The sequence below is a fragment of the Passer montanus genome, unplaced genomic scaffold (genome assembly GCF_014805655.1).
Source record: "Passer montanus isolate IOZ18808 unplaced genomic scaffold, ASM1480565v1 scaffold64, whole genome shotgun sequence".
In the NCBI taxonomy this organism is placed as follows: domain Eukaryota; kingdom Metazoa; phylum Chordata; class Aves; order Passeriformes; family Passeridae; genus Passer; species Passer montanus.
Window position 1 is genome coordinate 572,511 of NW_024371482.1, and position 25,518 is coordinate 598,028.

General features: G+C 55.0%; 2 protein-coding genes across 2 annotated transcripts; one reads left to right on the top strand and one right to left on the bottom strand.

Moving 5' to 3' along the window:
- The first annotated feature begins 1,786 nt into the window (after positions 1-1,786).
- Positions 1,787-11,512, top strand: EMILIN3 (elastin microfibril interfacer 3). Its single transcript, XM_039728165.1, has 4 exons — positions 1,787-2,152; positions 5,072-5,194; positions 8,175-8,422; positions 8,938-11,512. Exons 1-4 carry the CDS (start codon positions 1,956-1,958, stop codon positions 10,830-10,832), a joined length of 2,463 nt encoding a protein of 820 aa, XP_039584099.1. The 5' UTR covers positions 1,787-1,955; the 3' UTR covers positions 10,833-11,512.
- Positions 11,513-14,900: 3,388 nt separating this feature from the next.
- Positions 14,901-22,762, bottom strand: LPIN3 (lipin 3). The gene is made up of 18 exons (XM_039728143.1): positions 22,571-22,762; positions 22,139-22,234; positions 21,174-21,385; positions 20,844-20,948; positions 20,294-20,414; positions 19,705-20,134; positions 19,005-19,104; positions 18,723-18,883; positions 18,547-18,640; positions 18,298-18,367; positions 18,116-18,208; positions 17,480-17,541; positions 17,207-17,336; positions 16,817-16,965; positions 16,571-16,657; positions 15,492-15,644; positions 15,099-15,210; positions 14,901-15,008 (listed from the first exon to the last, which is right to left on the bottom strand). Exons 1-18 carry the CDS (start codon positions 22,760-22,762, stop codon positions 14,901-14,903), a joined length of 2,475 nt encoding a protein of 824 aa, XP_039584077.1.
- Positions 22,763-25,518: the final 2,756 nt, after the last annotated feature.

Here is a 25,518-nt window from a genome sequence, read left to right on the forward strand (position 1 = left end):
GTGCAGCATGCTGTTATTAGAACTGGCTCACACTCCCTGCGCACAGGGAAAAAAAATTAAGGCCGTGCTCAACTTCGTTCTCCACTTTGGCATCCAGCATTAAACCAGGCAGGCTCGGTCAGCTTTTGTTTGTTTTTACAGAACTGCTTGTGGCCCGTCCCTCCTGCAGCATCCCAGCGGAGCAGAACAATTCAGTGCACCAGCTGGATGAGCATTGCTTCATGTGCTGCCAAATGTACCACCACAAACCACGCTGCAGCACCTCTGGGGTGCAGCCTGACAGGCCGTGGCAGCTCAGCAACACCCTGCAGCAGCTTGAACCAAGAGGATGCACTGCTTCAGCGCTCAGGCTTCCTCCTCTTGGTTTTCTGCCTGGTCTGTCCAGCTTGCCTCTCCCAGCTCGGCCTTCTGATGGATTTTTCTTCTCCTGATAATGTTTCCGTACTCACCTCAGACCGAGCCAAAGACTCATTTTAACTGACAAAGGCTGTTTGTCTCAGTATCTTATCATCTCTGTCTCAGCCCGAGCCTTGATGCCTCCTTCCCCCAGCAGCAGGTTTCACTCCTTCGTTTGGAATTTCACACAGCCACCTTTTCTTAGCCACCTCCTGTTTTCCTCCAAGAGTTTTGGAGAAGCACGACACACCTTGTCATGGTGCTTTCCTGGCTTCTGCCAGCCAATGTTGCAGCCTGAAAGCCAAGATAGGACTCTCATCAGAAAACCACTGGTGAGGTTTTGGTGGGATGCTCAAGGGTGTAACTGCCTGCATATATCACAAAATTTCTTGGTCCCTGGCATGGCTTCACCTCTGCAGGACTTCAATATGACCTCTACTAGGTACCAGGGATGTTACCCCCTCCCAAAATGCCCAGTGCCTCAGGGGAGGGTCCTTTCCCCCTACCAACAGCCGTGGCTCACACAAAGGGTCCTGACCCGCTGTGGTTAATGGTGTGGAGCCTGGGGAGGGCTGGCAGGGCAGGGCAGGGTGCTCAGGGTGCTCCCTGTCGTGGGTCACCCGTGGGTGGGGGCATTGGGGTGCAGGATAGCAGGGATCTCTGCAGGGCAGGATGGCAAGGAGACACAAACATGCCTTCCAGAGCCATGAAAGATGAAATGTGCTTGGCTGTGGGAGATCCAGGGGTCTGCAGGGAAAGGCAAGGGATTACCCCCTCTCCTGGAGCCTGGATCCAAAGCCAAAATCTGGGGAGGGCTCCAAAACAGCACCACTTCCCTCTCCCCCTTCCTGCAGGTGCTGGGTTCGCTGGGGAATGCTCGATGCGCCAGGCTGGTGCCAGCCATATGATTGACAGCTGCCAATCTCCAGCAGCACAGATATCCCCGGGGGCAGCGTTAGGGTCGATTTGTCCTTTCTCTCTCTTGTGCTCCGGGATGAAGCGGGTCAGAGCTGGGGATGGGGGGAACCAGAAGCCACAGGGCTCAGACCCCGCTGCACCTGCTACCCCGGGGGGGCAAACTCCAGTGCGCAGGGAGGGGGCACCGGGAGACGGGGGGAAGAGGGGTCGGGAGAGGCTGCGAGCCCCTTGCAGCCGCCGCCGGGGTGGGCAGCGCGCTCCGCCCGGGCTGCACGGCCGGAATGGGGGTCGGGGGGCTTCGCTTTGTCTCCCCGCCCGCGGGGCCGGGGTCGGCGGCCGTGGGAGGGCGGGAGGAGGAGCGCGGCCCGCCCCCGCCGCCGCCCTACAAAAGGGACGGGCGGGCGGCGGAGCGGCGTGTGCCGCCGGGCAGGGCTGGGGACAGGGACAAGGACGGGGACAGGGAAGGGGACAGGCAGGGCAGGGGCCGGGCAGGGCGCAGCGGGCGGCGCTCCGCTCCGCTCCCCTCCGCAGCGCTGTCCCGGCGGGGCCCCGCGTCCTCCCCATCCCGTCCGGTCCCATTCCATCCCCTCGTATCCCATCCCTCCCGTCCCGTCCCGTCCCTCTCCACCGCCGCCGGGACCATGCGGCGGGCGCGGGCGCTGCGCCGCCGCGGAGCGCTGCTCGCCTGCCTCTCCCTGGGGACGCTGCTGGCCCTCGCCGACGCCAAGGGCGCCTTCTACCCCCCCGCCGCCCCGCTGCCCTTCGGCGGCAGGTACAGCCTCTACACGGCCGGTTCCAGCCCGCAGCTCGGCGCCGGCAAGCCCGTGGGCAAGCACAAGTAAGCGACCCCCGGCCGCGGCCGCGCAACCCGTCCGGAGCGCCCCGGAGCCGCCGTGCCCCGCACCGAGCCGGTGTCCGTCGGGCATCCTTTACCGGGAGCAGAGCGTCTGGGCTCTGCGGGCAGCATCCCCGGGGACGGGCTGCCGCGGTGCCCGAGCCCCGGTGCCGGCCGCGGGACCTTCCCCAGGGCTGGGCGGGAGTCCCCGGTCGCGGCATCCCGTGCTCCCCGTCATCCGCCAGGTACTGAGCAGGGGCTGGCAGTGCCCGAATGTCTCAGTGCCTCCCTCCATCTAGAGGAGGCTCCGGGAGTTGTATTCCCTATTTCCAGCAGGGAACGGGCTGCGGGCTCTGGGGACACGTGTGCTGCGGGACGGGCCGGGGGAGGTGGGGATGGCGGTGCCCGTGTGTGGTTTTGGGGTAGGTGCATGTACCTGCTCTGCGTGACATCGGCGGGGGTGCTGATGTGCGGGAGGGGAGGATGGCAGTGCACAGACCTGCGTGTGAAACAGCTTGGTTTGGGGGGAATTGCTTGTAAAATGCATACATGCTGGAGTTTAAATACGTTTTCAAGAAACCTGGAAAGCTGAGGCAGTGAGGAATGTGGGTTTTACACAGACTGTAGACTTTTTCCGTTCAGTTGCATAAGAGCTGTTACATTGGGGGCGGAGAGGGGGGTGTTGCTTCCCTCTCTGCTTGTTTGCTAGGGCAGTTTCTGCCGGGCTCCTTTGAAAGAGGGAGGATGTGGGGTTACGAGAAGCTGAAATGAATAAAGTAACGCTAGGGATGAACAATACTGGCAGTGCCAGTGAGAGCTTTCAAAAACCCATAACATTTTCCAGCCGCTCACTCTAAAAACATCAGGCTGGAGCTATAAAACTGCTTGCCACAGGTGTGTGAGAAGGGAAGGGGTTCTGAGAGGGAGAGAGAGGCAGAACCACACTAACCTGAGCAGCCAGGGCAGGCAGGGTTTATTAGCAGTGGCTAGTAGATCTGCCTGCATTGGCTGCCAGCTACCTTAGAGGTGTTTGTAAGCAGGTCCTGGATTTATGGATAGACGGTGATCCTAAATTTCCACATACACACATGAGCTCCCTTGCCTCCAGCTGAGAGAAGTGGCTGGCCTTCCTTCTCCTGGGGTCCTGTGCACGGATGAGTGACTCACTCGTGGAGGAGCAGGGAGCAGCACAGGGCTCATGCTCTGAGCCTGGCAGCCCCTTGCCAGGGCAGAGCTGCTCAGGAATGGGCAGGCTGGAAATGCCAGTGGTGTGCCCATCCCAGGGGTCAGAGAGGGGCTGGGGGGGATGTGCTGCTGCAGCTCGTGGGGGGAGCAGGTGGGGTGTGCTGGGGGTGTGGGATCGGGGGATCCCTGCTGGAAGGGAGCAGAGAGAGGCTTGGAGGGAGGATGGCCCTGCTCACACCTTGCTGCTTCACAGAGAGAGCTCCTGGCCCGGGTGGGCTGTTGGAGATCGTGTAGCCTCTGAATGGGGGCTCTGGGGGGCAGCTGGGGCTGCTGCAGCTCAGCTGCCTGGCCACAGGCTGGGATGCAGCCAGAGTTCCCTGGCATGGCCACCACATGGCCTGTGGAGAGCAGCCTCGGGGCTGAGCACAGAAATGAGCTGCAGGGCCTCAGCCCAGCTCTCATGGCCTTGCTGTGAGGGTCTGGACGATGTTGAGACACTTCTGGCAGGTGGAGGTACAGGAAAGGGACTGTGACTGTCAGGATGGAACAGAAGGGTTTGGTAAGAAGGGCTGTGGTGTCTCCTGTTTGAGTGAGTGTGTGTGCATGCACAGGGTGGGTGTGCACAGCCCTCCCCCAGCCTCCCCACCACGTCAGGGGCCAGAGTAGTAGGATTTTGGCTCGCCCTGAGTGGGGAAAGGTCGATGAAGGAGGGACAATCACTGATGGCAAACAGGTGAAGACAAAGTGTGTTCCCTACCCGTCCATAGCAAGCCCCCAGCTGGCACAGGGGCAGCCACGTCCTCCCGCCTCACTGAGCACCTCTCTGCACCTGCAGCTTGTGCTGGCCCATCTGCTCTGTCCCGCTGACCCCCTGCCTCAGCTCTGCTCTGCTCCGTGGGCCTGTGCCCTCCTCTCCTCCTGCTCCGCCGTCTGCCACATCCCCCTGCCCTTAATCCCTGCCTCCCCACACATCCCTGCTGTCTCTGCCCCTGTGGACCAAGTCCATCTGCTCCTGCCATCAGCCCTGCCTTCAGCTGGAGCAGCCTTGGCCTCCATCTGTCCTACAGCACTCCTGCATCCTTCCCACGCTGCCTTCCTCCCAGCCAACTTATCCTCAGCACCTGGCTGTGCTGCTTGGCTCAGGAACGCTGACTGGTTCCTGTGGCACCCAGCTCAGGGGGATGGCAGGAGGGGAGAGGCTCTCAGTACTCACTGTCCCACAGATCTGAGGGGGTTTCCAGCCTCCACCACAGATCCACTCCATCCCTGCCTCCCTGATGGGGGGACCCACGATGCTGCAGCCCTACAGAGCAGCATCTCCTCTCTGTGCCTTGTCTGTGGCAGCACCCACAGCAAGGGCTGAAGGCTTTTGGCTTGGCCCCTGCACTGGCAGCACTCCAGGAGCTGCAGCAGGATGGATCACCCTGCCAGGCACTGCTGGAGCTGTTTCTGGGATCCCATTCCTACAACTGCTGCTGCTGGGATTCTGATTGTCCTCAGAGTCCATGCTGTGCCGAGCACAGCCCAGCTCTGGGGACACCACCAGCACTGGTGGCAGCATGGCTGTGACTGACACTCCTGCAGCATGGTTGCGATGCCCCTCCCCAGCATCTGCCCATGCTGGGGGGCTCCTTCCAGCTCCTGCCCCCCGAGCTCGCTGGCAGTGTCTGGCAGTGCAGGCACTGCTGTGTGCTGGGCAGGGGTGACAGTGGTGACAGTGTCTCTCTGTTCCCCCAGGAGCTACTGTGCCTACGTGGTGCAGCGCAACGTGACGTGCACGCTGCAGGACGGGGCCGAGAGCTATGTCAAGGCTGAGTACCACAAGTGCAGCTGGGGACCCAAGTGCCCAGGGAAAGTGCTGTGAGTATGGGGGGCACTGGGGCACGGCTCCCTTCCCCTCCCAAAGAGCTTTATCTCCTGTGCCACCTTTCTGACCCTGACCCCCACTTTCCAGAGGGCAGTGAAAGGGGCTGAAGGGCTTTTCCTGGACATGGCAGGGCAGTGGTGCTGGGAGGAGGCAAGGTGGGATCTGCCAGGAGGGAGAGGGAGCTCTATCCCTCCTCTGAAACTGTCAGGGGGGGTTTAGATTGGATGTCAGAAGAAGGTTTTCACCCAGATGTCAGTTGAGCATTGGAAAAGGCTCCCCAGGGAAGTTGGTCATGGCACCGAGCCTGACAGAGTGGAAGAAGCATTTGGGCAATGCTCTCAGGCACATGGTGTGATTTTTGGGGGTGTTCTGTGCAGTTGCAGGGCACAATGATCCCTATGGGTCCCTTCAAACTCAGGGTATTCAAAGATTCAGAAATAGATCTGTAAATCATGGGAAGTGGGGAGGTGCCTGTGCAGGTGTGTAGGAAAGCAGTTTGTCACAGACCTGCCGTGTGGCAGAACGATGGCAGCTCAGTGAGAACCTGGCTGAGAGGAAGTGGAGCCTGTGGCTGGGGATGGCTCAGTGCTTCCTGCTCCAGGAAAATACTTACAAAACTCTGCCACCTCGTCAGTGCTGGAGGGAAACACTTTACTGTGCCACAGCTGGAGCCACCGCTGGGTCTTTGTGCTTCACCACCCTCCAGGGACACTGCTCCACGTGGAAAAGCTCCTCTCCTGCATCCTCCCCAGGCTGGAGGAGTGGGGCAGAGCTGAGCACAGAGGAAAACTGGGATGAGAGAAGCTTTTGTCAGAGCCTAGTACCCATCCTGTGGCAGCTGGCTGGACTCTCCCTGCCCCAGTGGTGCCATGGGCTCTGCTTGCATTCTCTCCTGGCAGAGACAGCAGCTGGACCCACTCACTCACTTGTTCTTCCCATCACAAGTGTTTTAGCAGCATTTGGGGACTTCAGGACATCCTGCAGCTGCTGGTACCCATGGAGGAGATCTCCAAAGCCTCTCCCCTCTCCATGATGCCCTCTGTTTGTCTCCTTCAAACAAAACCAGGGTGAAACCGGGGTGTTTTCTGAGAGCAGATGGACCCACAGCTGAATTTTCTGCAGAGCCTCAGATGCTGCATCCATGGACAACAGGGAAACATGGATTTTCCACGTGCTGGGGCCATCAGTGAATGTTTGTGCAGCTGGCTGCAAATACTTCCCCTTGCTGCTGTTTGGAGCAGGAGTGGAAAGATTTGGAGGTGCCCAAGGCTTTGAGCTGCTCTGTAGAGGCTGGGATGACACAGAGAAGGTGCTGTGCCTTGTGGATGCCACCCTCCTCCTTTCTTCACCCCCTGACAGTGGCTGGAGCAGCAATGTCTCATGGTACATCCAGGAAGGTTTCTGCACACTACAACAGAAGGAAAGATCATTGAAACTCAGCAGCATCTGTGAAGAGGAGTAACAAGAAGAGCTTGTTTTGAAACTGTCCCTTTGGGAAATTGATGTTGAGAATTTTTTGAAGAGATTCAAAGAGCAGAGGCTTTGGGTTTGCCTTACCCCCCTGCCCTGTGTGTGTATGTCTCTGGGAATCAAGAGCAGAGGCTTTGGGTTTGCCTTACCCCCCTGCGTGTGTATGTCTCTGGGAATTGTGTGGAAGCAGCACTGCCAGGGGCTGCAGCCTGGGCTGGGGACGCTGTGGATTCAGACAAGGACGTGGATGGCAGGGGATCAGCCCCACGTGCTGCCCTGACTGATGGATTAGTGCCTTCTGCAGCCCCTCTGCAGCACGGGTGGCTGTGCTGCTCCTCAAAGACCTTCTGCTGAACATGAAGAAAAAGAGGCTGGTGGTGTTTGTTGTTGCAAAACAGCAAACGTCAGGATTTTCAGGCCCTGGTAAATTCAGGTTGGATATTTCCAGAAGGCAGGCTTAAAGCATTGGTATTTAGAGGTGGTGAGAAAAGTGCCATGTTCAGCCCTGTACAGCTCAGCTGGTGGGAACACAGGTGCCAGCAGGGCCCTGCCCCATCACTGCTGCCTCACAGGACAGCAGGGAGCAGCTGGATTCTCCCCATCCAGAGCGAGAGCAGAGGGGGAAGCTGTGAGGGGAGCTTGCACCCTTTGTGCTGGGTATGGGAGGATCAATGCTGTAGTACCCAAATTCATGATGGAGACACTTCCCAGGGCATCCCAGCAGGGTAAGGAGCCATCCCTCTGTGCACATCACAGCATCACCCTGGAGACCCTCACCAGGCCAGCTCAAGCTCCTTTAGGCTTCCCAGCAAACTGATGCCCTCCACACAGAGAGAAAACACCTTCCCAAAGGTATTTCAACCCTCATGGGGACTTCCAGACAGGATTACAGTTGAGAAGAGGATTTTTTTTGATCCCACTAGGAAATTCTGTAGGTCAATTCAAAGTGCAAACCACTTTTACCAGCAGTCCATTTCCCTCTTGGAAGTGATGTGGGCTTGCAGGGCTTTTGAAATCAGTTCCACCACTTCATCTTGTGCTCTGCTGGCCAGAAGTTGCCAGTGTGGCATCTGTCACAGTGGTCACCTATCAGGCCAGGGATTGCAGCAATTGTGGGCTTGCAGGGCTTTTGAAATCAGTTCCACCATTTCATCTTGTGCTGGCTGGAAGTTGCCAGACAGTGTGGCATCTGTCACAGTGGTCACATATCAGGCCAGGGACTGCAGCAAGACACTTAGAGCTGCAGTTCTAAATCAACCCAGTGTCCCAGGTTAAAAAATACTTGACCAAACCCCCACCATAATGCTGCACTGAGCTATGGTGCAGCAAGAGCTCTTGGAGAAGATGGGCCATGGTCTGCAGGTGCAACACAAGGATTTCAGCCAGGCTTCCCCCTGTGCCCAGATCTCCCACATCCAGATCTGTGACCCTGCACTATTGCTTGATGTTGAGGTTGTTTCTCTAAACTGTCTTCTCTCTCTCTCCCTCCCCTCTCCTGGCAAGGTACCGCACCTTCTTCAGGCCCAAATACAAGATTGGATACAAGACAGTGACCGAGCTGTCCTGGAGGTGCTGCCCAGGCTTCATGGGAGAAGGGTGCCATGACAGCCCAACAGACCAGCCTGGCCTTCTGCCCCAGCATCCCAGCCCTAAAATGCCCCCTGGGCAAAAGATGTTTCCAATGCCCAGACTTCCTCCCTATCCCAAAAGCCACCCTGACCTGTTTCCAGGACCAAAGAAGAATCAATATGGTGAGATCCTCCTCCTGCTTCATGTCCCCAGGTCACCACACCATTGTCATGCACTTGAACATCCAGGTTCTCTCTGTTCCAGTGCAGAGCAACAATCTGGCAAAAATTCAGTGGGTGACATGTTTTCCATCAGAGTCCTGACATTTGATTGCTTTGAGGACCAGTTGCTTTTTAAATCTTGTTTCTTTCAAAACATGCAGCTTCAAAATTGCCTTTCCTCATTGACTTAGAGCATTTTCCCATTAATTATGGGGTTGATAGGGGATGTCTCAAGAGGAAGCTCTCCTGGGCTGTTATCATCACCTGCTGTTGAACTTGGGAACAGAGGGCTGGATCCCAAGAGGAAAGAGGGTTTCCTGATAGCTTAAGGAGAGATGTGGGCTGAGATTTTGCTGAAATGCCAATAACAGAGGGCAGGACACAAGATTATTATGGGAAAGGACTCAAAGGAGGGAAGTTAAAGCAGCACCAGCCCTCACCCTCACTGTGCCCTCTCTATTTCTTTCCCTGTGCAGGCAGGAAGCTGCCTGGCCTCTTCGGGGACCGCCTGGATCGGCTGGAGGAGGAGGTGAGGCGCCTGTCCCAGTCCTACGACAGCCTGCACACCATGGTGAGTGGGCTGGGGGACCGCCTGCGGTTGGCCATCCAGGAGGACACCACCAAGATGATCGGCTCCCTGATGAACAGCCCAGGCACGCCAGACTCATCCGTGGGCTTCGGCATCATTCCCGACGGCCTGGTGGATGTGGCGGACAAAGCTGACATGGCCACCTACCCTCCCGTAGGGGACATCCTGACCAAAGTGACCGAGGTGAGCGACGTGCTGAAAACCAAGGCAGATCTGCTGCACGAGGTCCGGGGCATGGTCCTGGACCACGACGGGCAGATCAAGCACCTGCTGGAGTCCTCCCGGCCCTCACCCCTCACCTCCATCGACCTGCTGGAGGAGTATGTGGACACCAGGCTGAGCAGCCTGCGTGGAGAGCTGCTGGATGGCTTCGAGAAGAAGCTGGGCAAGATCCAGACCACGTGTGATTTCCGCATCCAAGAGGTGCGGCAGCAGTGCGAGGAGGAGAAAGCCGCCAACCTGCGGCTGCAGCAGACGCTGGATGGGAAGGAGCTGGAGATCAAGAAAGAGATCTCTCAGCTGGAGACCCAGATCCAAGGGCTGACGGTGGTGGAAAGCTGCTGCAGCAACCTGGACTACCTCACCGATCGCATGAACATCCTTGAGAAAGGCCTTCACAGCATCTCTGAGTCCCAGAAGAACCTGCACTCACGCCTGGATGGAGAAATCTCCACTGCCACCCTAGGGAACCTCTTTGAAGGGCGCTTCGAGGACCTGGAAGCCAGGCTCAATGACACAGAGAGGGAAATGGGGAGCTGCTGCTCTGGTATAGAGGACAGCATGAAAGGCACAGTGGTGGCAGAGGTGGATGGCATGAGGACTGCTTTTGAAGACAAAATGCAGACCCTGGAGGACAGGTTCATGACCATTGTGGGGGAGCTGAACAATGTCAGCTCTCCCATGGGCATGGACGGAGCAGTGGTGCCTGTGCTGGAAGGGGAGCTTGCCAGCATGAGGAAACGGACAGATGAGACACTGGAGGCGTTGCAGAATCGCCTCATCACCCTGGAGACCACCTGCTCCCTGGGCTGCACCTCTGCCTCCAAAGATGTGGAGACCTTTCGGACGGAGATCGAGGACTGCCAGAACAAGAACCAGGACCTGCTCCTCCGGATGGACAGCAATTACGACCTCCTGCGCAAGCTGAACGCCACCATCCTGGAGATCCAGCGGCGAATCGAGGAGGAGGCATCGGGGGCTTTGCAAGGGGAGATCACCTTGCTGAAGATCAACCTGAACACTGTGAGCAAGTCTCTGACAGGGCTCAAGGACTCCGTTTCCCAGTACTCAGACACCGTGACACATGTCAACTCCTCACTAGATGAGCATGAGAGGAAGATTGAGGATGAGGTCCACTCCATCCAGGAGAAAGTCAACGACCAAGGTTCCCAGCTTTTCTTCAGCAACCGCCGCGTCCTGAACCTCAAGGGAGACCTGGAGCGACTCAAAGCCAGGATTGTCAGCGACCTGAGCTCCTGCAAGAGCGTGGCCCACGGCCTGCAGCAGGAGGTGTCTCGCTTCGACGAGCGGGTGGCGCGGGTGGAGAGCGCCTGCGGCAGGCTGGGGGCCATCCCCGGCAGCCTGGACGACATCAGGGAGGAACTGGAGAAACACACAGGCAGTCTGTGGGACTACATGGACCACATGAACGGGACACTGGCTGCCCACTCTCAGGAAATAACAGGACTGAAGGACAACTTGCTTGACTGCCAAGCCAAGGTCTCTGAGCTGGCAGAACAGGTCGGGCACTTGGAGGAGAAGGCGGAGAGAAGGCAGCACTAGCTACATTGCCATGCCATGTGTCTTCCTTCTCCTGCTGTGAAGGACAGGATTAAATTATATCACACAGACTCACTCCAATGTGACAACAGTTCTTGGGATAACTTTTTTTTATGAAAAGCTGCTACATTTTTTTCCCCTTAATCTTGTTGGTCCCACTTCTCCTTAACTCCACCGTGCTGGTGCTCCCCTCCTGATGCTCAGCAACTGTCCTGACCCTGGCACAGCAGTGTCACTGCCTCCTGGCTGGAGGTGTTGCTTTGGCTCCTGGGCTGATGACCCCAGAGGGACAATTCAAGAGTAAGCTGGAGGCAGAAACATTTTTTTTTAATTTCATTTTTGTGGATTTATCATTTCTTGAAGAATAAAACCCTGTAGTTATCAGCTGAGGAATAGTTTCTCTGACCTAAAGACCACCTGCATCTTAATCCAGAGACTGAACAGAGCCAGGGCTCCTTGCAGGGAACAAAACTCACCACAGGAATCGTAGATTTCAAAGAACACACGTATTCACACGTCCCTCCGGGAACTGGCTTCCCTTCTCCGAGATGGCAGCCCTCCTTGTGTATGGTAAATCCATTTATAATGCTCCCTCCTCCATGCAGATGCATATGCCTTATGGAGCATTAGGATGTGCATTAGGAAAACACATATGCATATATATATATATATATATGGTATGTGTATGTATATTTTTGAATGATTCTGTGTCATGGTGCTCATCTGATTCCAGTTTCCTACTGCTGCCCCCATGTCCTCTGCCAGATTCCAAAGACCCACACTGAGTAGCTAAAAGCTGTGGCAGCAGTGTTTGGAGAGAGCCCCATGGTCCCTGGGGTTGCTGTGCTTTGCAACCCCGCTTTGCTGGGCTCTCTGGTTACACCTGGGACTGACATGATGGTTATGGAAAACACGTGTCTTCCCTGAGGAGAGATGTCCATAGGTCTCTGCAGAGACCAAGCTGGGCACAGAGCAGTCCTGTCCTCCAGCTCTGGCTCTCTCCTGTTTTATTGCTTAAGCTGTGAACTCCATCATCTCATCCCAGGCAGGGTGTGAGTGCAGCAGTGGAGGAGCAGGAGCCTGTGTCCTCCTCATGCTCTTCTGATCCCACTGGGATGCCAGTAGCCCTCGGACCAACACCAATGTGGAACCAGGCAGGCCATCTGTGAGAACACCTCTGGAGGCCTGTTCTCAGCTCAGAATGAAAAACCCACATCATTTGCCCAGTTTGACTCTGGTTTCCCACAAATAGGCAGGCTGGAAAACATTGTCCATGTTCCTGAGCAGCTCCAGCCTTGTCCTACAGAGCTGTTGCACACAGAATCCACCTCTCCCTAGGAGCCCACCATGGGCACCCTCTGCTGATCAGCCAGTGGGGACTTCATTACCAGGATGAGGAGGAAATTAAAGAGCCTCCATCCAAGTAACTCTGGCACTTTATAGAAGAGGAACTTACTTTTGCCTCAGCATTGTAGCTTATGAACCTCCCAAACCAGCCAGGCTCTCACACAGTGCCTGTCACCCTCAGCAGGCTGTCCCTGCTCATCGTTCCCTCCTTGATCCCCCTGATTGCATGAAGGAGCAGCTCTGTGCTCTGACTAGCAGAGCTCAGCAGCTGCTCCCAGCAGAGATGCATCTGGGCACCTTTTTCCCCCAGAAAATCTGGGTGAGCTCCCTTAAGCATGCTTCCAGTTTAGGGAGGACCACAAGGATCACTGAGTCAAGTAGCCACACCATATTAAAAGCTCAGTCCCCTTCCAGAGGAGCACAAGCTGTGGGAGCATGGAGAGGACACATTGCTCCCTCACCACTTGCCCACCCCTGGCCAGGTGCTCACAGCACCAGAATTCACTCTCACTGCTCTGGGCTTTGCTGATTTGGAGCTACCCTCCAGCTGCTGAGACACTTCTCCAGCTGAGGAACAGCCTCCTGCTGCCTTTGGGCATCCTGCAACCTGCTCTTAGACAACAAAACTTATTTTTTCCTCCAGCCTAAGGAAGGAGTCTCAAGGCAACCCTGAGTACTTTGTGAAGGGCCAGGGGAGCCCTCACCCTGCAGGGGGAGCATCCTGCCTAAGCCCCTTTTCCATCCCCTCACACCAGGGAGAAAACCAAAGAGAAAACCAAGACAAGGGCCAGGCTACCTGTTCCCCAGCCAGGGCTGGGTTAGAATGGGTGAACAGGAACAGCTTCCCCAGAAAAGAGGGAGCCAGAACTGGCCATTACAAAACTAGGACAAGGAAGAAGTCTGACCTTCCGGAAAATGGTGCTATGTTTGGACTATTCCTGACTAGTCACTTGAAGCTATGGACAGTTTGTTATTTCAGTTCTCAGCTATTCATGTTTAAAAAATGAAAGGAACTTTGTACAAAATGGGCATTTTATAAAAATTGCTTGCAAAGTAAGGAAATGCTGCCCATTGGGTTGTGCTTGCATGGGCAGCTTTCTGAGGCAGTTGATAACTGATCCTGTTAAAAGACTGTTCTGTTGTTTTTAAAACCATGTCTATTTGTTCAGATTTTAAAAGCTGAAAAACTGTTTGTACTGGAAAGGAAAAAAATAAAGTATTTCTTGCTGAGGTTTCCAGGATCAAAATGACTTGTGTGGCTTCCAGAAGTGGCAGACAAGATGACATACACACAGGGGTCAGGGAAGGAGAAGGTAGATGCCAGACTGGAGGAAGGTGCCCAGCAGTGCTTCTGCCTTTGTTTTACTTTGTAACTTCCCAAGAAGAGAGAGTTGGGGATGCTCAGCCTGGAGAAGAGAGGCCATGGGGAGGCCTCACTGCGACTGTGCAGGACTTGAAGGGTCCCTTAGGAAAGATGGGGACAGAGTGTTCAACAGGGTCTGTGGTGGGAGGAGAAGGGGGGATGGCTTTCAGCTGCAGAAGATCAATTTAAGTTGTAACTTAGAAAACTGTTATTTTATTAAGGGTGGTGAGGCACAGGCCCAGACTCTGCACAGAGGCTGTGGATGCCCCATCCCTAGGAACATCCATGGCCAGGCTGCATGAGGCTCCTAGCAAGCTGGTCGTTTCTGCCTTTGTTTTACTTTGTAACTTCCCAAGAAGAGAGAGTTGGGGATGCTCAGCCTGGAGAAGAGAGGCCATGGGGAGGCCTCACTGCGACTGTGCAGGACTTGAAGGGTCCCTTAGGAAAGATGGGGACAGAGTGTTCAACAGGGCCTGTGGTGGGAGGAGAAGGGGGGATGAGGCTCCTAGCAACCTGGTCGAGATAGAAGCAGATCCCATCACCCCCAGGACCCACTTGGTAGGATGCTTGAATAAGACCAATCACATTTTAGAAAGGAGTTGCAGCCTGGCTCCCACTTCTATGTACAGGGCTGCAAGAGACAGCCTTGTTTAAGGCACTATTTACTATTGGGTTTTGTTCAGAACACTCAAAACCCCAGCACCTTCCATTGACCTTTACAAGTTGGTGGGCAGTTTCAGCTACCAAACTGCAGGTAGCTGGACTGTCTGGATCACTGGTCATACCAAAGGTAGTAATAGCTATGTCAGAGGCTCATCAATAAATACAACAGTGAACAACCACCACCCTTAAAAAAGAGCCAGGCTTTAGAGGAGCTAGAAACACCAAAAAAGACACAACTTCCAGGAAATTGTGTTTAGCAATTGGAGTTTTTATAGAGTCAGAACTCTCTCTTACCCCCTTAGGCTTCCTGCTAAGGAGTGTCATGACCTCTATTACAAGTGCAAAATGCCCAAGCAGCAAACAGGGAGGATGAGGTGCATCTGGAGCATTTAGTCCTGGCAAAGAACACGCAGGAGACTCTGGGTCAGGTCTCCACAGGGATGGGGTTAGGGCGAGCCATTCAAGTCATCATCAGGCAGTGGAGGTCTCCAGTAGGCAAAGTGGCTGTGCTCTGAGGACATCAGAGCAGTGCTCTCCCTCTGTCCCACAGGAGGGAAGAAGACCTCCACCAGCTCCGACAGCTCCTCATACCTGTGGGGGTAAGAAAGAAGTTACATTGGGGTCACTGGGTGTTTGTTTGATGCTTCTCTGCATCAAAGCTGGTTCATCCTGAAGATGCAGAGGAACAAACACTTTGCTTACGTTGACTTTTGGTTCTTTGAGAGCTCCTGGATCAGCTCTCCTTTGGGGTTTACTGTGAATATGCGGCTCTCTGGCAGCCCCACTTGCTTGTAGGCGTAGACATCCTGCCCAAGGAAGGCCAGCATGGCATGAGAGCTGCAGGAAGGCACCAGCACCCAGCCTGAGCCCCCCTGCACACCTGGGGACACACTCACATTGGGCCTGTTCCCAAAGCCTGCATAGAAGGGAAACTTTGTAGCAAACAGTTTTCGGATGTCTGTCAAGCAGGGGACCTTGAACACCTCTGGGTTCTTCTCAATCACCTCCCTGCAGCACAAGAGACACGGTCACAGTGCCATCAGCTGGCCAGGACTGTGGCACCAAACCTGTCAGGGCTCAGGGAAGTGATTTGAAGGGGAAGAAGTTTTGTGCATCAGAAGCTCCACTGTGAAGCTCCAGCAAGGCCAGGCAGCTCCCCTGCTGCCTCCCACCAAAGGCATTGTGCACCAACGAGGGCAGAGCAGGTCAAGGCCAGGACAACCCTCAGGGTCAAGCTGGGGAAGGGGGTGCTGTCCCAGGGTTACAGGAAGTGCAGGAAAAGAAAGTACCTGTGGAAGGCAGACAAGAGGCTACTGGGGGAAAGCAGCATGGGGCCCATGGGGAGGCCACAGCCTTGCTCATTGACCCATTTGAGGTAGCCTTTGGTGATGTGGGCCATGCCAATAGCCCTGGCTGAGCAGTAGAGGAACTTGTAGCCATTCCTAGAGAGAACACAGGGAGCCACTCTGAGCTGTGGCTTGGGCAAGGCATTCTCCTGCTCTGAGGAGGGAGAGGTAGCCAAATATCAGGCCTAAGACCAAATCTTCCTGCAGCAACCAAGGTGGCTCCACAAAGAACACGAATCCCTTATGTGGAAACCCCGACTAATCCCAATCCTCACCTGCCTCACACTGGGAGCCCCTGCACCACCCTCCATGCTCGTCCCAGCACCACACACCCCCAGCGCAGCTGCACAGCCCCCATTGGTGCTCAGCACCCTCACACAGCACTTGTACCCCACAGCGCTGCCTGTCAGTTGTGGGGGGCTGTACCCAGCCCTTGCAGACGCCCGGGCGGGGCACAGCTCGGCAGAGGTGGCACCGGGTGGCCAGAGGCAGCCGAGGTGCCGGTCGGGTCCCTGCAATCCCCCGGAGTGCATCCCTCCCATGCTCCTCCCGGGGCCACAAGGAGACATCCACGGGCCTGCAGTGCCTCTCAGTGGCCACAGGAGCCAGGCACCAAGCTAGAGGCTCTGCAGGGACTCACTGCTGGTGTCACCCCTTGCAGGTGAGTCCCCTGGGCTGTGGGAAGCGATCGCTGGGTGCCCGGAGAGGTACCAGCACCGCAGTGCTGGGGACCCCCGTGCCACCTCTCTCAGGTGTGACCTTAGGTGGTCTTGTCTCCTCTGCTATTCAGCTACATGTCCCCAGCAAAGCCTCCTCTGACACACACTCCTTCCAGGGAAGGTAATGCCAGCATCTGCTCCCAGGGGACTCCCTGCTTTCACCCCTCAACATCGTGTAGGCGTCGCAGCCAGCATCAGGCACCACTGACAGCAGATCTGGGCCTGCATCAGCGAGTAAGAAGCCCTGACTCTGACTCAATCAGCCTCCCACTTCCCCTTGAACTCAGCTGACCCAATACCTACAGGTGGATTTTGTGGAAGAGTTTAACAATCCCAGGATGAGTCCAATCTTTACCCAGCTGTGGCAAGATCTGTCCAAGAGCATCGGATCTCAAAGGAAAGGAGGCTGGGTTAGTGTCATCCAACGTGGTAACTGTCCACCCCCACCCCAATCTGGTTTGTGCTCCCTTCTGCTTATGCAAGCCTTTAAAGGAGACTTTCCCCTAACAGGGGAAAACAAGGATTTGGGGTGGGAGAAGAGCCTTTTACTTGGTGATGGTGCCATCAATGTCTGAGATGACCACTTTCTCGTTCCAGTTCCACAGGTAGATGGTGGCCTCACAGCGGCACGTACCCTGGTACTGAGTTGTCACGCTGAATGCCACCTCATTGGGACCATCCTGCAGATTCAACTTTACCTGGGGCAGAGGGGCACCAAAAGTGTTACACCAGCACCAATTCACACTACTCCAAGGCTTGTCAGAGACCCAACTGCCACCCAGCCAGGCCAGAGATGCCAAGACTCTACAGGGTGGCCAACAAGGGCAAAATATTTGGATGCCCTATGAAAAGATGAGGTAAGGAGTAGAGAAATCCCTGTTTAAGGGTTGTCTCACCCCTATACACATGGACAGTGAAGATGGAGGAATAAATACATACAATTTGTTCAGAGGAGAGCCGTAGGGTTTTCCTGAAGGTTGGCAGAGGTTTCTGAGAAGGAGCTTCCTCTTCCAATATGTCCTCAGGATGCTGGGGCTCATTGCCATTGGGTGACTCCTTTTCCTCCTGCCTACACAAAGAAGAGAAGGGGTCAGCCAGAGTCTTAAAAAAGCTTTCTACACTCTTTTATTCGGCAAACTTAAGAATAATTAGTCACATAGGAGAACAGGAGTATCCAGACTCCAGAAGATGGCCTGGGAGGGAGGCACTCACCTCTGCTGAACAAAGTCACGCCACATTGCTCCCAGGCTGGCTTTCTCTGGCCTTGGCTGCTCCTGCAGGCAGAGAGGGGTGTGCTGGTTCTGGTTAATTTTCTTCACTGTGACTGGTATGGAGCTGTGTTCTGGATCTGGGCTCAACACAGTGTTGGATAACAGAGCTGTTTCTGTTTTTGCTGAGCAGTGCTTGCACAGAGCTAAGAGCAACAGCATGGGCTGCTTTGCTTTTCTTCCAGTTGGAACAGAATGCCAAAAGAGTTATCACTGCAGTCCCTGCCTTCACAGGGACACTGCTGATGGAAGAGGAAGCACAGCCTGATGCTGTGGTGGGGCAGGGAGACCAGCAAGCACACATGGTGCTCAGGGACGTGGCACCATGACAGGTACACAGCAGGAGGTCTCACCACTACAAGGTCCACATTACTGCATTACCAAGTGCTGCTCTGCTGCTCAGGCATTAACAGACCAAAGGGGACAGGTAGCAACCTTAATAAGTCATCTCATCAGGTCCTGGATGTCCTCATAGTCAACCTCAGGCCATCCCCCAGACCCTGCTCCCACCCTGGCCAGTCAGCAGAATGATGCCTGTCCCCTGGGGACATGGTTGTCATATCCACTGCTGCAAACATACCTCCTCTGTTGGGGATTCTCTCCTCCTCCAGGAGAACCAATATCTTCTGTCTTTCTTGGGCATCTTCTCCTTCACCAATTCGTCAATGATGCTCTGTGAACATGGCAGAACATGGGATGAGGTCACTCCTCAGCCCAGGCCCTGCTGAGAATCATAGCCAGCAAATGTGTTGCACCACTGACCTCAGGAATGTTCCTCTGGAAAGCCTGCAGGGCCAGGACTATGGGACCAGCCACTTCCCAGTTGTAATACCTGGAAAAAGCAAGAGGGATGAGTACATTACCATCCTGCAGCATGGGCAGGTCCCACAACTACTTTGGTACAATCATGCTCTGGGATGGAGTCACATTCCTACAGGAGGGTTTCCACAGGGACAAAAGGGCCATGCTGTCCATTGTGGGATGAAGCAGCAGGAAGAGTAGGCCACTCACTTCTTGTTGATCATTATCACCAGGTTTGGGTCACTGATGAGCCTTGGATTCTCAGCAAACTGCTCGTAGGAGACCATGTGCTCCATGAACTTCTCTGGTGGGACAGAGGCTGTGTCATGCCATTGGAGGATAGAAAGCATTTCAGGGCTGCAGATTGCCCCTCTCCTCCTACCCACCATGAGAGATCTGTTGCTCCCTGAGGCCCCCACACAGTGACAGGGCAACTGTGGGCATCGAGTCAGAGTCCATGGGGCTGTTGGCAGGCAAGGTGGATGGCAGCTGGATAAGCAGAGGGTTGCTGGAGTCTGTCACAGAACTCCAACTCTGTTCTGTGTCACTGCCAGCAAGGGAAGAAATGGAGGTGACATCAGAGAATAGCTTTAAACAATACCTCCATCCTTTGTGCCAGGGGAATTGCTCAAAAATGTCTGAGCTTGGCCAGCTGGGGCAACTCATACCTCTCGGCCAAATAGAGAGCCACTGGCTTCTTGCTCGGATCGGAGAAGTCTTCCAGGTAAATGGCTCTGGGACCTGAGTGAGGACTTCTCTTGGTGGATCCTCAATGCATAGAGAGAACAGAGAGAGCTTAGTTGAATCACCTTTCCAATCACCCCAGCATTTATTGAGAAAACCAACAGCATTTTCCTCACATCCATGTACCATACAAACAGGGCAGACATTTTCCTACTGGAGAAACTGCCATAAGTCAACAGCAACAGTAGTGCCTCAAGACACTTGCACTAGCATGATCCTTAAATACACTGTGGAGGAGGGCACTGAAGTGCTTCTCTATGATTTTCCCTGACTTGGCAAGCTCAGGATGAAGACACAAGTCAGGCCAGATGCTGTCTGACACTTGAAATTAAGATACGGCCTGTACTGCTGAAAAATCTAAGTATGCAAAAGCAGAGACATTGAAGGATGGACTTCAGGTAACATAAGGCAAGAAAGCCTTCCTGGGAGCTGGGTGGTCACTGAAAGGTGGACACCTAATGCATGTCTCTTCAAAGCAAAACAGCTGGTAGCACACAGAGAAGGCAAAGAAAACACACCACATCTGGAAGTCATGGAATTACGCTGAAGGGACAACCCAGGGGCTCATCTGAGTCAGACACATCTGTAGGCTCAAACACCAAGCAGCACCAGTCACCCTCTCACCTTGCATCCTCTGCCTCTCCAGCTGGGACGTGGAGTCTTCTGAGCCCGTCTGCCTTGGAGCAGTGGCTCCCTCAAAGTGCTCCACACCTGGCTGAACCTCTGGCACAACATTCACTTCTGCCTTCTGTTTCTCTTGTGGGACTGAGTAGGCCCCCAAAAATTTCTTTACCCTGGCAGCACGGAAGACACCCTTCAGTTTGGAGATGCTGTTCCCAGTCTGGGATGCAAGTGCTGGCTCAGTTGCAGAGGCAGCCAAGGAATGGGGCATGTCCTGAGGTTCTGCTGGGCTTGAATCCCTTCCTGGATGTTCAGAGGTGGCAACAAGAGGGGTTGCCTCATTCACTGGGACCAGTTTCGCAGAGGTGGTGGTTGCTGCAGCAGCAGTGGTCTTTCTGGACTTGGCTGGTTTAACTTTCACCAATTTACTCACCTCAAGGGAAGCAGAAGAACAGGTTTGAGGATGGGAAGTAGCCCAAAGCATCACACAGAAGAGGACAACTTCTCTAAGGCTCCCTGGCCACAGCCTCCTCTGCTTTCTGCAGGTCTTTTGGACACCCATTCCCAGCAAAAAGCAAGAGCAGAGACTTACCTGAGGGAGCCTTCCCCAGGTCCACTTCATGCGGGATTCAGCCCCTAGAGAAAAGCTTTCCCGTGGTTTGATCTCCAGTTCAGAATCACTTTTGGGAGAAGACTGATGGCTCAGCATGAAGCTGCAGGGAGAGAAGGTGATGTGGGGCCTCACCTACACTGCAGCCCCATGCTCTCCTATCAGTGCAAGGACATTTAGGGCCAAGAACCCTGTAAGGCAGGTTTCCTATAAAGTCACTTCTATCCTATGAGATTGTCACTCCTGAAGGACCAAGATCTATGGAAGCTGAGGCCCAAGGAAGCAAGGTGATATGCCAGCAGTTGCCCAGATCAGCAGACAGTCCTGTGCACACAGGCTTCTCACACCTGTGACCACGGCCACAAATGTCCCTTACGGTCTCTGAGCTTTCCTCCAGGCACAGCATATCAAGCTAGGAGAACTCTCCTCTCCTGACACCTCCAAGTCACTTTTCCATACCTCCTTCCCTGCCATGGGGCATGTGCCCTGTCCTCACCAGAGCTGAGCAGAACACCTTGGCTCTGCCTGTTACCTGTTCCCTTCGAGCCTCTCCCCGTCAGAGTACGGGTGTAACTCTTGGGGCTGCAATGACCCAGTTTCTTCAAGGTGATCAGCGAAGGATGAACGTGATGCATCACTGCAAAGGAGGAAAGAGAGGGAACTTGTGCTACTCTCAAGTGGCAGCCTCCTCTCCAGAAAGCTGGTAATACCCAGTTTCACCATTCTCCCTGGCCTTTTACTCCACAGGAGACTGGGCTCCAACTTGCAAACACTTTCCCCCTGTGTCAGTACTGCTAGGCATCACCAAATGAACCCACAGGCTTGACCTACTGCATCACCCTGCCCAGACCAAGCAGCTCACCTTGGGGCTGGCAGCTCTTTTTTGATCTCATCACTGCTGTCAGAATCTGAGTCCAACACCTCCTTCTTCCTGGGCCTTCTCCTGCGTCGCTTCCTCCTGCGCAGGATCACTCCAGCTCTGGAGACCTCCAGCCCATAGGAGGGTTGAACAATATCATGTGGGTCCCAGTCCTTGCAGATGGGGGACGTGCAGAGGAAGACGGGGATGGTTTCCTGGAACAGGGATGGGGCAGAGCCCATTAGCTCCCTCCAGCACACTCCTTTTCAGCCTAACACTCCTTGCTCTCTATGGAACAGCACTATCAACACCACCGAGCCCTCAGCTCAGGGGTGGTTTTGTGGCCTGGCCTAAAAGGAAAGGATTTGTACCTACAACATGTGAATAAAAGAATATTATGGTGATCCAGCCACAAGCTAAAGACATCCTTAATGTGGGCAAGGAGAGACAGGCAGAAGATGGCACCACAAGACCAGAATTACCAAGGCTGCAAATGGGATTTGATTCCAGAGCCCTTTCCTACTTCCAAACCCAGCCCGAGCCAGCAGTGACCACAAGCATGCCTGACAGAAGAGCTGCCAGGATTTCTGGAAGCCACAGCTAGTCTCATCCCACTTCCCATTGGAGCAGGCAGCCTGCCACAGCATCTGTCTCATTCTCATCCCTGCCACAAGATCACCTGAGAGGCCAAGCTCCAACATATCCACCTGTCTGGACAGCAGCCATGCCCATTGACGGAGACCAGTCTGGGATGCAGATATTTGGTCTAATATTCCCTCAGGGTGCTCCACCACATGGGTTGCAAGGTCCTTTGAGCAGGAACCTTTCCAGACACAGAAAACATCAGATGGGACAATGGAGTCACTCTGGGGAACAGCAGCATTCCAAACCTGGTCATTCTAACTCAACACTGCACTTCCAGGGAGTCACACCAGGACACAGACATGCAGCACCTCCTCATAACCAACCTTACGCTCCTCTATCTCCTCGACAAAGAAGGCTTCTCCACTGTCTCCCAGCTTCATCTGCAGGTCCACAGGCTTTCCGTTGATTTCAATGTCAACCTAGCAAGGGACAGAAGCAGCCTGTCCATCTGAACCCCCTCATCCACTGGAGCACAAGGGCACTTCCAGATGGAGAGGGTGGGTTGAAGTTGCTCACAGGGCTGACAGCCACACAGCCTTTGAGGAAAGGGACCTCTCCCAATTTTCCTGGAGAGCACATCCCTCCCTGGAAATGGATGGGCTCCATTTGGGGGCACCCCCTCAAAAACTTGGCAACCCTTTCAGTGGGCTCCCACTCCCCTCAAACAAAGTTCTTCCATAACCTGTGGGTTATAGAAGATCCTGGGTCTGGAGACACTGGGAAGGAAGTGTAGCCCCAGAGCAGGAACCACTTACCACCTTCTCCTTGGAGTGCAGCACCCCCAGCTTCCCAAAGCGCACATGAAATGGGGAGCACTTGAAGGAGTTGTCGGGCTGCCTCACCACGATCACATCGATGCAGCCCGACAGGTTGGTGGGGTTCAGGTCATGGTACAGATTCTTCACCGTGACGAAGACATTCTCAGCCAGGTTCCCCACATAGTTCATGGTCGGAGACTGCAAGCGAGAGACACAAATAGACCTAGGCAGGAGAAGAGAACTGCAGCAACTAAAGGCAATGTGAGTTTAGTGTAGGAGAGTCATGTCATGGCTGCAACACAGCCCCATCATGGGGACAGGTAAGCCTCTAGAGAAACTGAGGGAAACACCTGAGGGCTTTGATGAAGACCAGCCAGGGCCTCTGTGGGCACCAGAAAACAGGACAGAAGCCAGAGCATGAGTTATTGCATCCAGCTTGAAGGAGAGATGTCCTTGCCATTGGGATACACCGTCACATCTCCTCCTTGAGAGGACAAATACAACCTCACAGCAATACCGCACAGCCAAGCTGCCAACATCCCATTCAAACAAGAATTGGGCTGGCAGGAGACCTCCTGTCCTCCACTAACTTATGGCAGAGAGGTGGGAAGTCCGAGCTACTCCATACACCACACACTCACTTCCAATAAAGTCCAAATCTAACATTTGCCACTCAGAAGGAAAGGCATCCCACTTAGGCATTGCAGAATTGGTCAGACATGGCTCCTGTGCTGGGCAGCATGACCAGGTGAAGGTGTGGTGTCCCCAGGGACTTTCAGCACAGCACCCAGTGCACACTCATCCCAAAGAGCAGCTGGGGGGAATTGGTTCCTTACCCAAAGGGATGATGACAAGCATGTGCCATACAACAAGCCCTCTGCCCCAGCGGGTATCCAGCCTCTCCGATCCGTTTTGCATAAACTCAGCCCTGTCCCATTCCCAGACATCCCTCCTGGAAGGCAGTCTGAGCAGGCAGATGTGGTTCCCACTCCATGCCCTGTCCCCCACCTCTCCCTGGCAGCCAGGAGTAAGCCCAAATCCCAGATCCTCTCTGGAGGATGACAGCAGGGAAGTGCTAGCCAGCTCCCGAAGCTTCGGTAGCTCCATCAGCTCTGCTGTGAGCGGGGCTCGGATCACGGGGCCTCTCACCAACCTGCTGAGCCCAGCTTTCCCAGGCATTGCTGCCGGGGCAGGCAGCCCTCCAGCTGCTTTCCCTGCCTTGCCAGAGGGCCTGGCAGCAAACAGGAGACAGCTCCTCTCTGCGCATGGGGGCAGATTTGGAGAGGAGGAATGATCAGACTGACCTGGATGCTCCCCGGGCAGCACTAATGAGCTTCCAGTTGAGATATACACTGACACAGACCTGAAAAGTGCATAGGGAAAGTCCTGGGCAGAGAAATCCCACAGAATTTGGAGTGTGGGCTTGGAAATTATCCCCAGATATGATGGACTGAGCACCACCTTCATGGTGAATGCAGGGTGCAAGAGCTCTACACAACACTGCAGCCACACAGCAAAACAAGTGTCCCCTCTGCAGAGCCACTGTCCCCCCTTGCCTCAATGGGCAGCTGCCCACTCCCCAACTATCTCATTGCTGGGGACTGCATGGCTATGGTACAGTTTTCAGCTCAGTAAATTTAATTCCCTGTGGGTCTCACCTGGGACATCTTGAGGAAGGCAGGGAACGGAGAGAAAGAGGCTTTTCCCTGCAGGCCTCGGCCCCACCATGGATGGAGTGGGCCTGTCAGGGAGGTGAAGGGTAGGTTATAGTTTGGAGAGACATTAATAGGCAGACAGGACAAAAGAAATGGTCTTCAAGTCATATTCAATAAATAAATCCTCTAGAGGAATGGAGCATCTCCAGCCCTCAGCCCCAAAGCTGCCAGGATCACAGCCCTCCGCCACGCAGCTCTTGTGGAGGATGAAGGGGACAGTCCTCCCCTGCCAACAGCTCACATCAACCTCCAGACCCAAAGAACCGCCCAAAATAAACCAGGTGCCTTGCTGACACCAGTGTGCTTTGCTCCTGGGCCACCCTGCCCACAGCCACAGCCACAGCCGTGCTCCCATCCATCTCACGCTGCAAACCAACAGGGCCTTCTCTGTTACCGGGGCAGCTGCTGAGCCTCAGCACCGCCTCGACTTCGGGGCAAAACCAAACCCCGGGGCTGCTGTGTGCCGGCAGCAGCACTGACCCTCAGCTCCTCCTGTCCCTGCCGCTTCCTTCCTCTCACCCGAGCGAGCGGAGGGCCCGTCCCCGGGCAGCCCCGGGCTGCGCGCCCTGCCTCCCGCTGGGCCTCTGAGGGCCCGGCCGGCCGTGCCCCTGCGGCGGCGCCGGCACCTGCGGCTCGTCCAACTGCCCCTCGGCTCCTGCAGCCCCGGGCACGGCTGCCTTGTGCCCGTGGAGACCCTTCCTTCTCCAGCCCACCGTCCTGCGAGGACACGGTGAAGCCTTAATGAGGCATAAAGGGTGGCCAAACCTCAGGGGCTCCTCTGGCCTGCATCGTCGCCATGGGAAAAGAGGGCGCGGTGAAAGGAGGGCGCGTAAAGGAGACAAGAAAATTGATGCTCTCCAGATCTCAGGGAGCCTGAGAGCAGTGGGGGAGCGATGTGGGAATAGCTGGGTGGACTCAGGTCCTGTATTTACCTGACTTCTGTGCTGGTGATTCCCCAGCAGCCTCTCTGCTGGGTTTTGGAGTGATGGGGATTGAGTGGTGGCACTTTAGGGATGGAGGCTCTCCAACACATCGCTCATGGAGCTGACATTGTGCTGTGAGGGCAGGGAAGCACCAAAGATCAAGGGTGGCTGCTTAGGACATCTTTAGACCCTGAAGAAGGGTCCGGAGCTTGTTGGTCCCAGATGATGGATTGATCTGCAGAAATGCCACAGCTCATTCCCAGGCAAGCCCTCTCAGCACCCAGTGCCTCCCTTTCCTCAGCTATGC

Coding starts and splice junctions, on each gene's coding strand:
- EMILIN3 (XM_039728165.1), top strand. CDS start 1,956: ATGCGGCGGGCGCGGGCGCTGCGCCGCCGCGGAGCGCTGCTCGCCTGC. Junction 5,195..8,174: donor AAGTGCCCAGGGAAAGTGCT/GTGAGTATGGGG, acceptor TCTCCTGGCAAG/GTACCGCACCTTCTTCAGGC. Junction 8,423..8,937: donor ACCAAAGAAGAATCAATATG/GTGAGATCCTCC, acceptor TTCCCTGTGCAG/GCAGGAAGCTGCCTGGCCTC.
- LPIN3 (XM_039728143.1), bottom strand. CDS start 22,762: ATGAACTATGTGGGGAACCTGGCTGAGAATGTCTTCGTCACGGTGAAG. Junction 22,235..22,570: donor TGCACTCCAAGGAGAAGGTG/GTAAGTGGTTCC, acceptor GTCCCTTGCTAG/GTTGACATTGAAATCAACGG. Junction 15,211..15,491: donor CTCTTGTCTGCCTTCCACAG/GTACTTTCTTTT, acceptor CTTGTGCTGCAG/GGAGGTGATTGAGAAGAACC.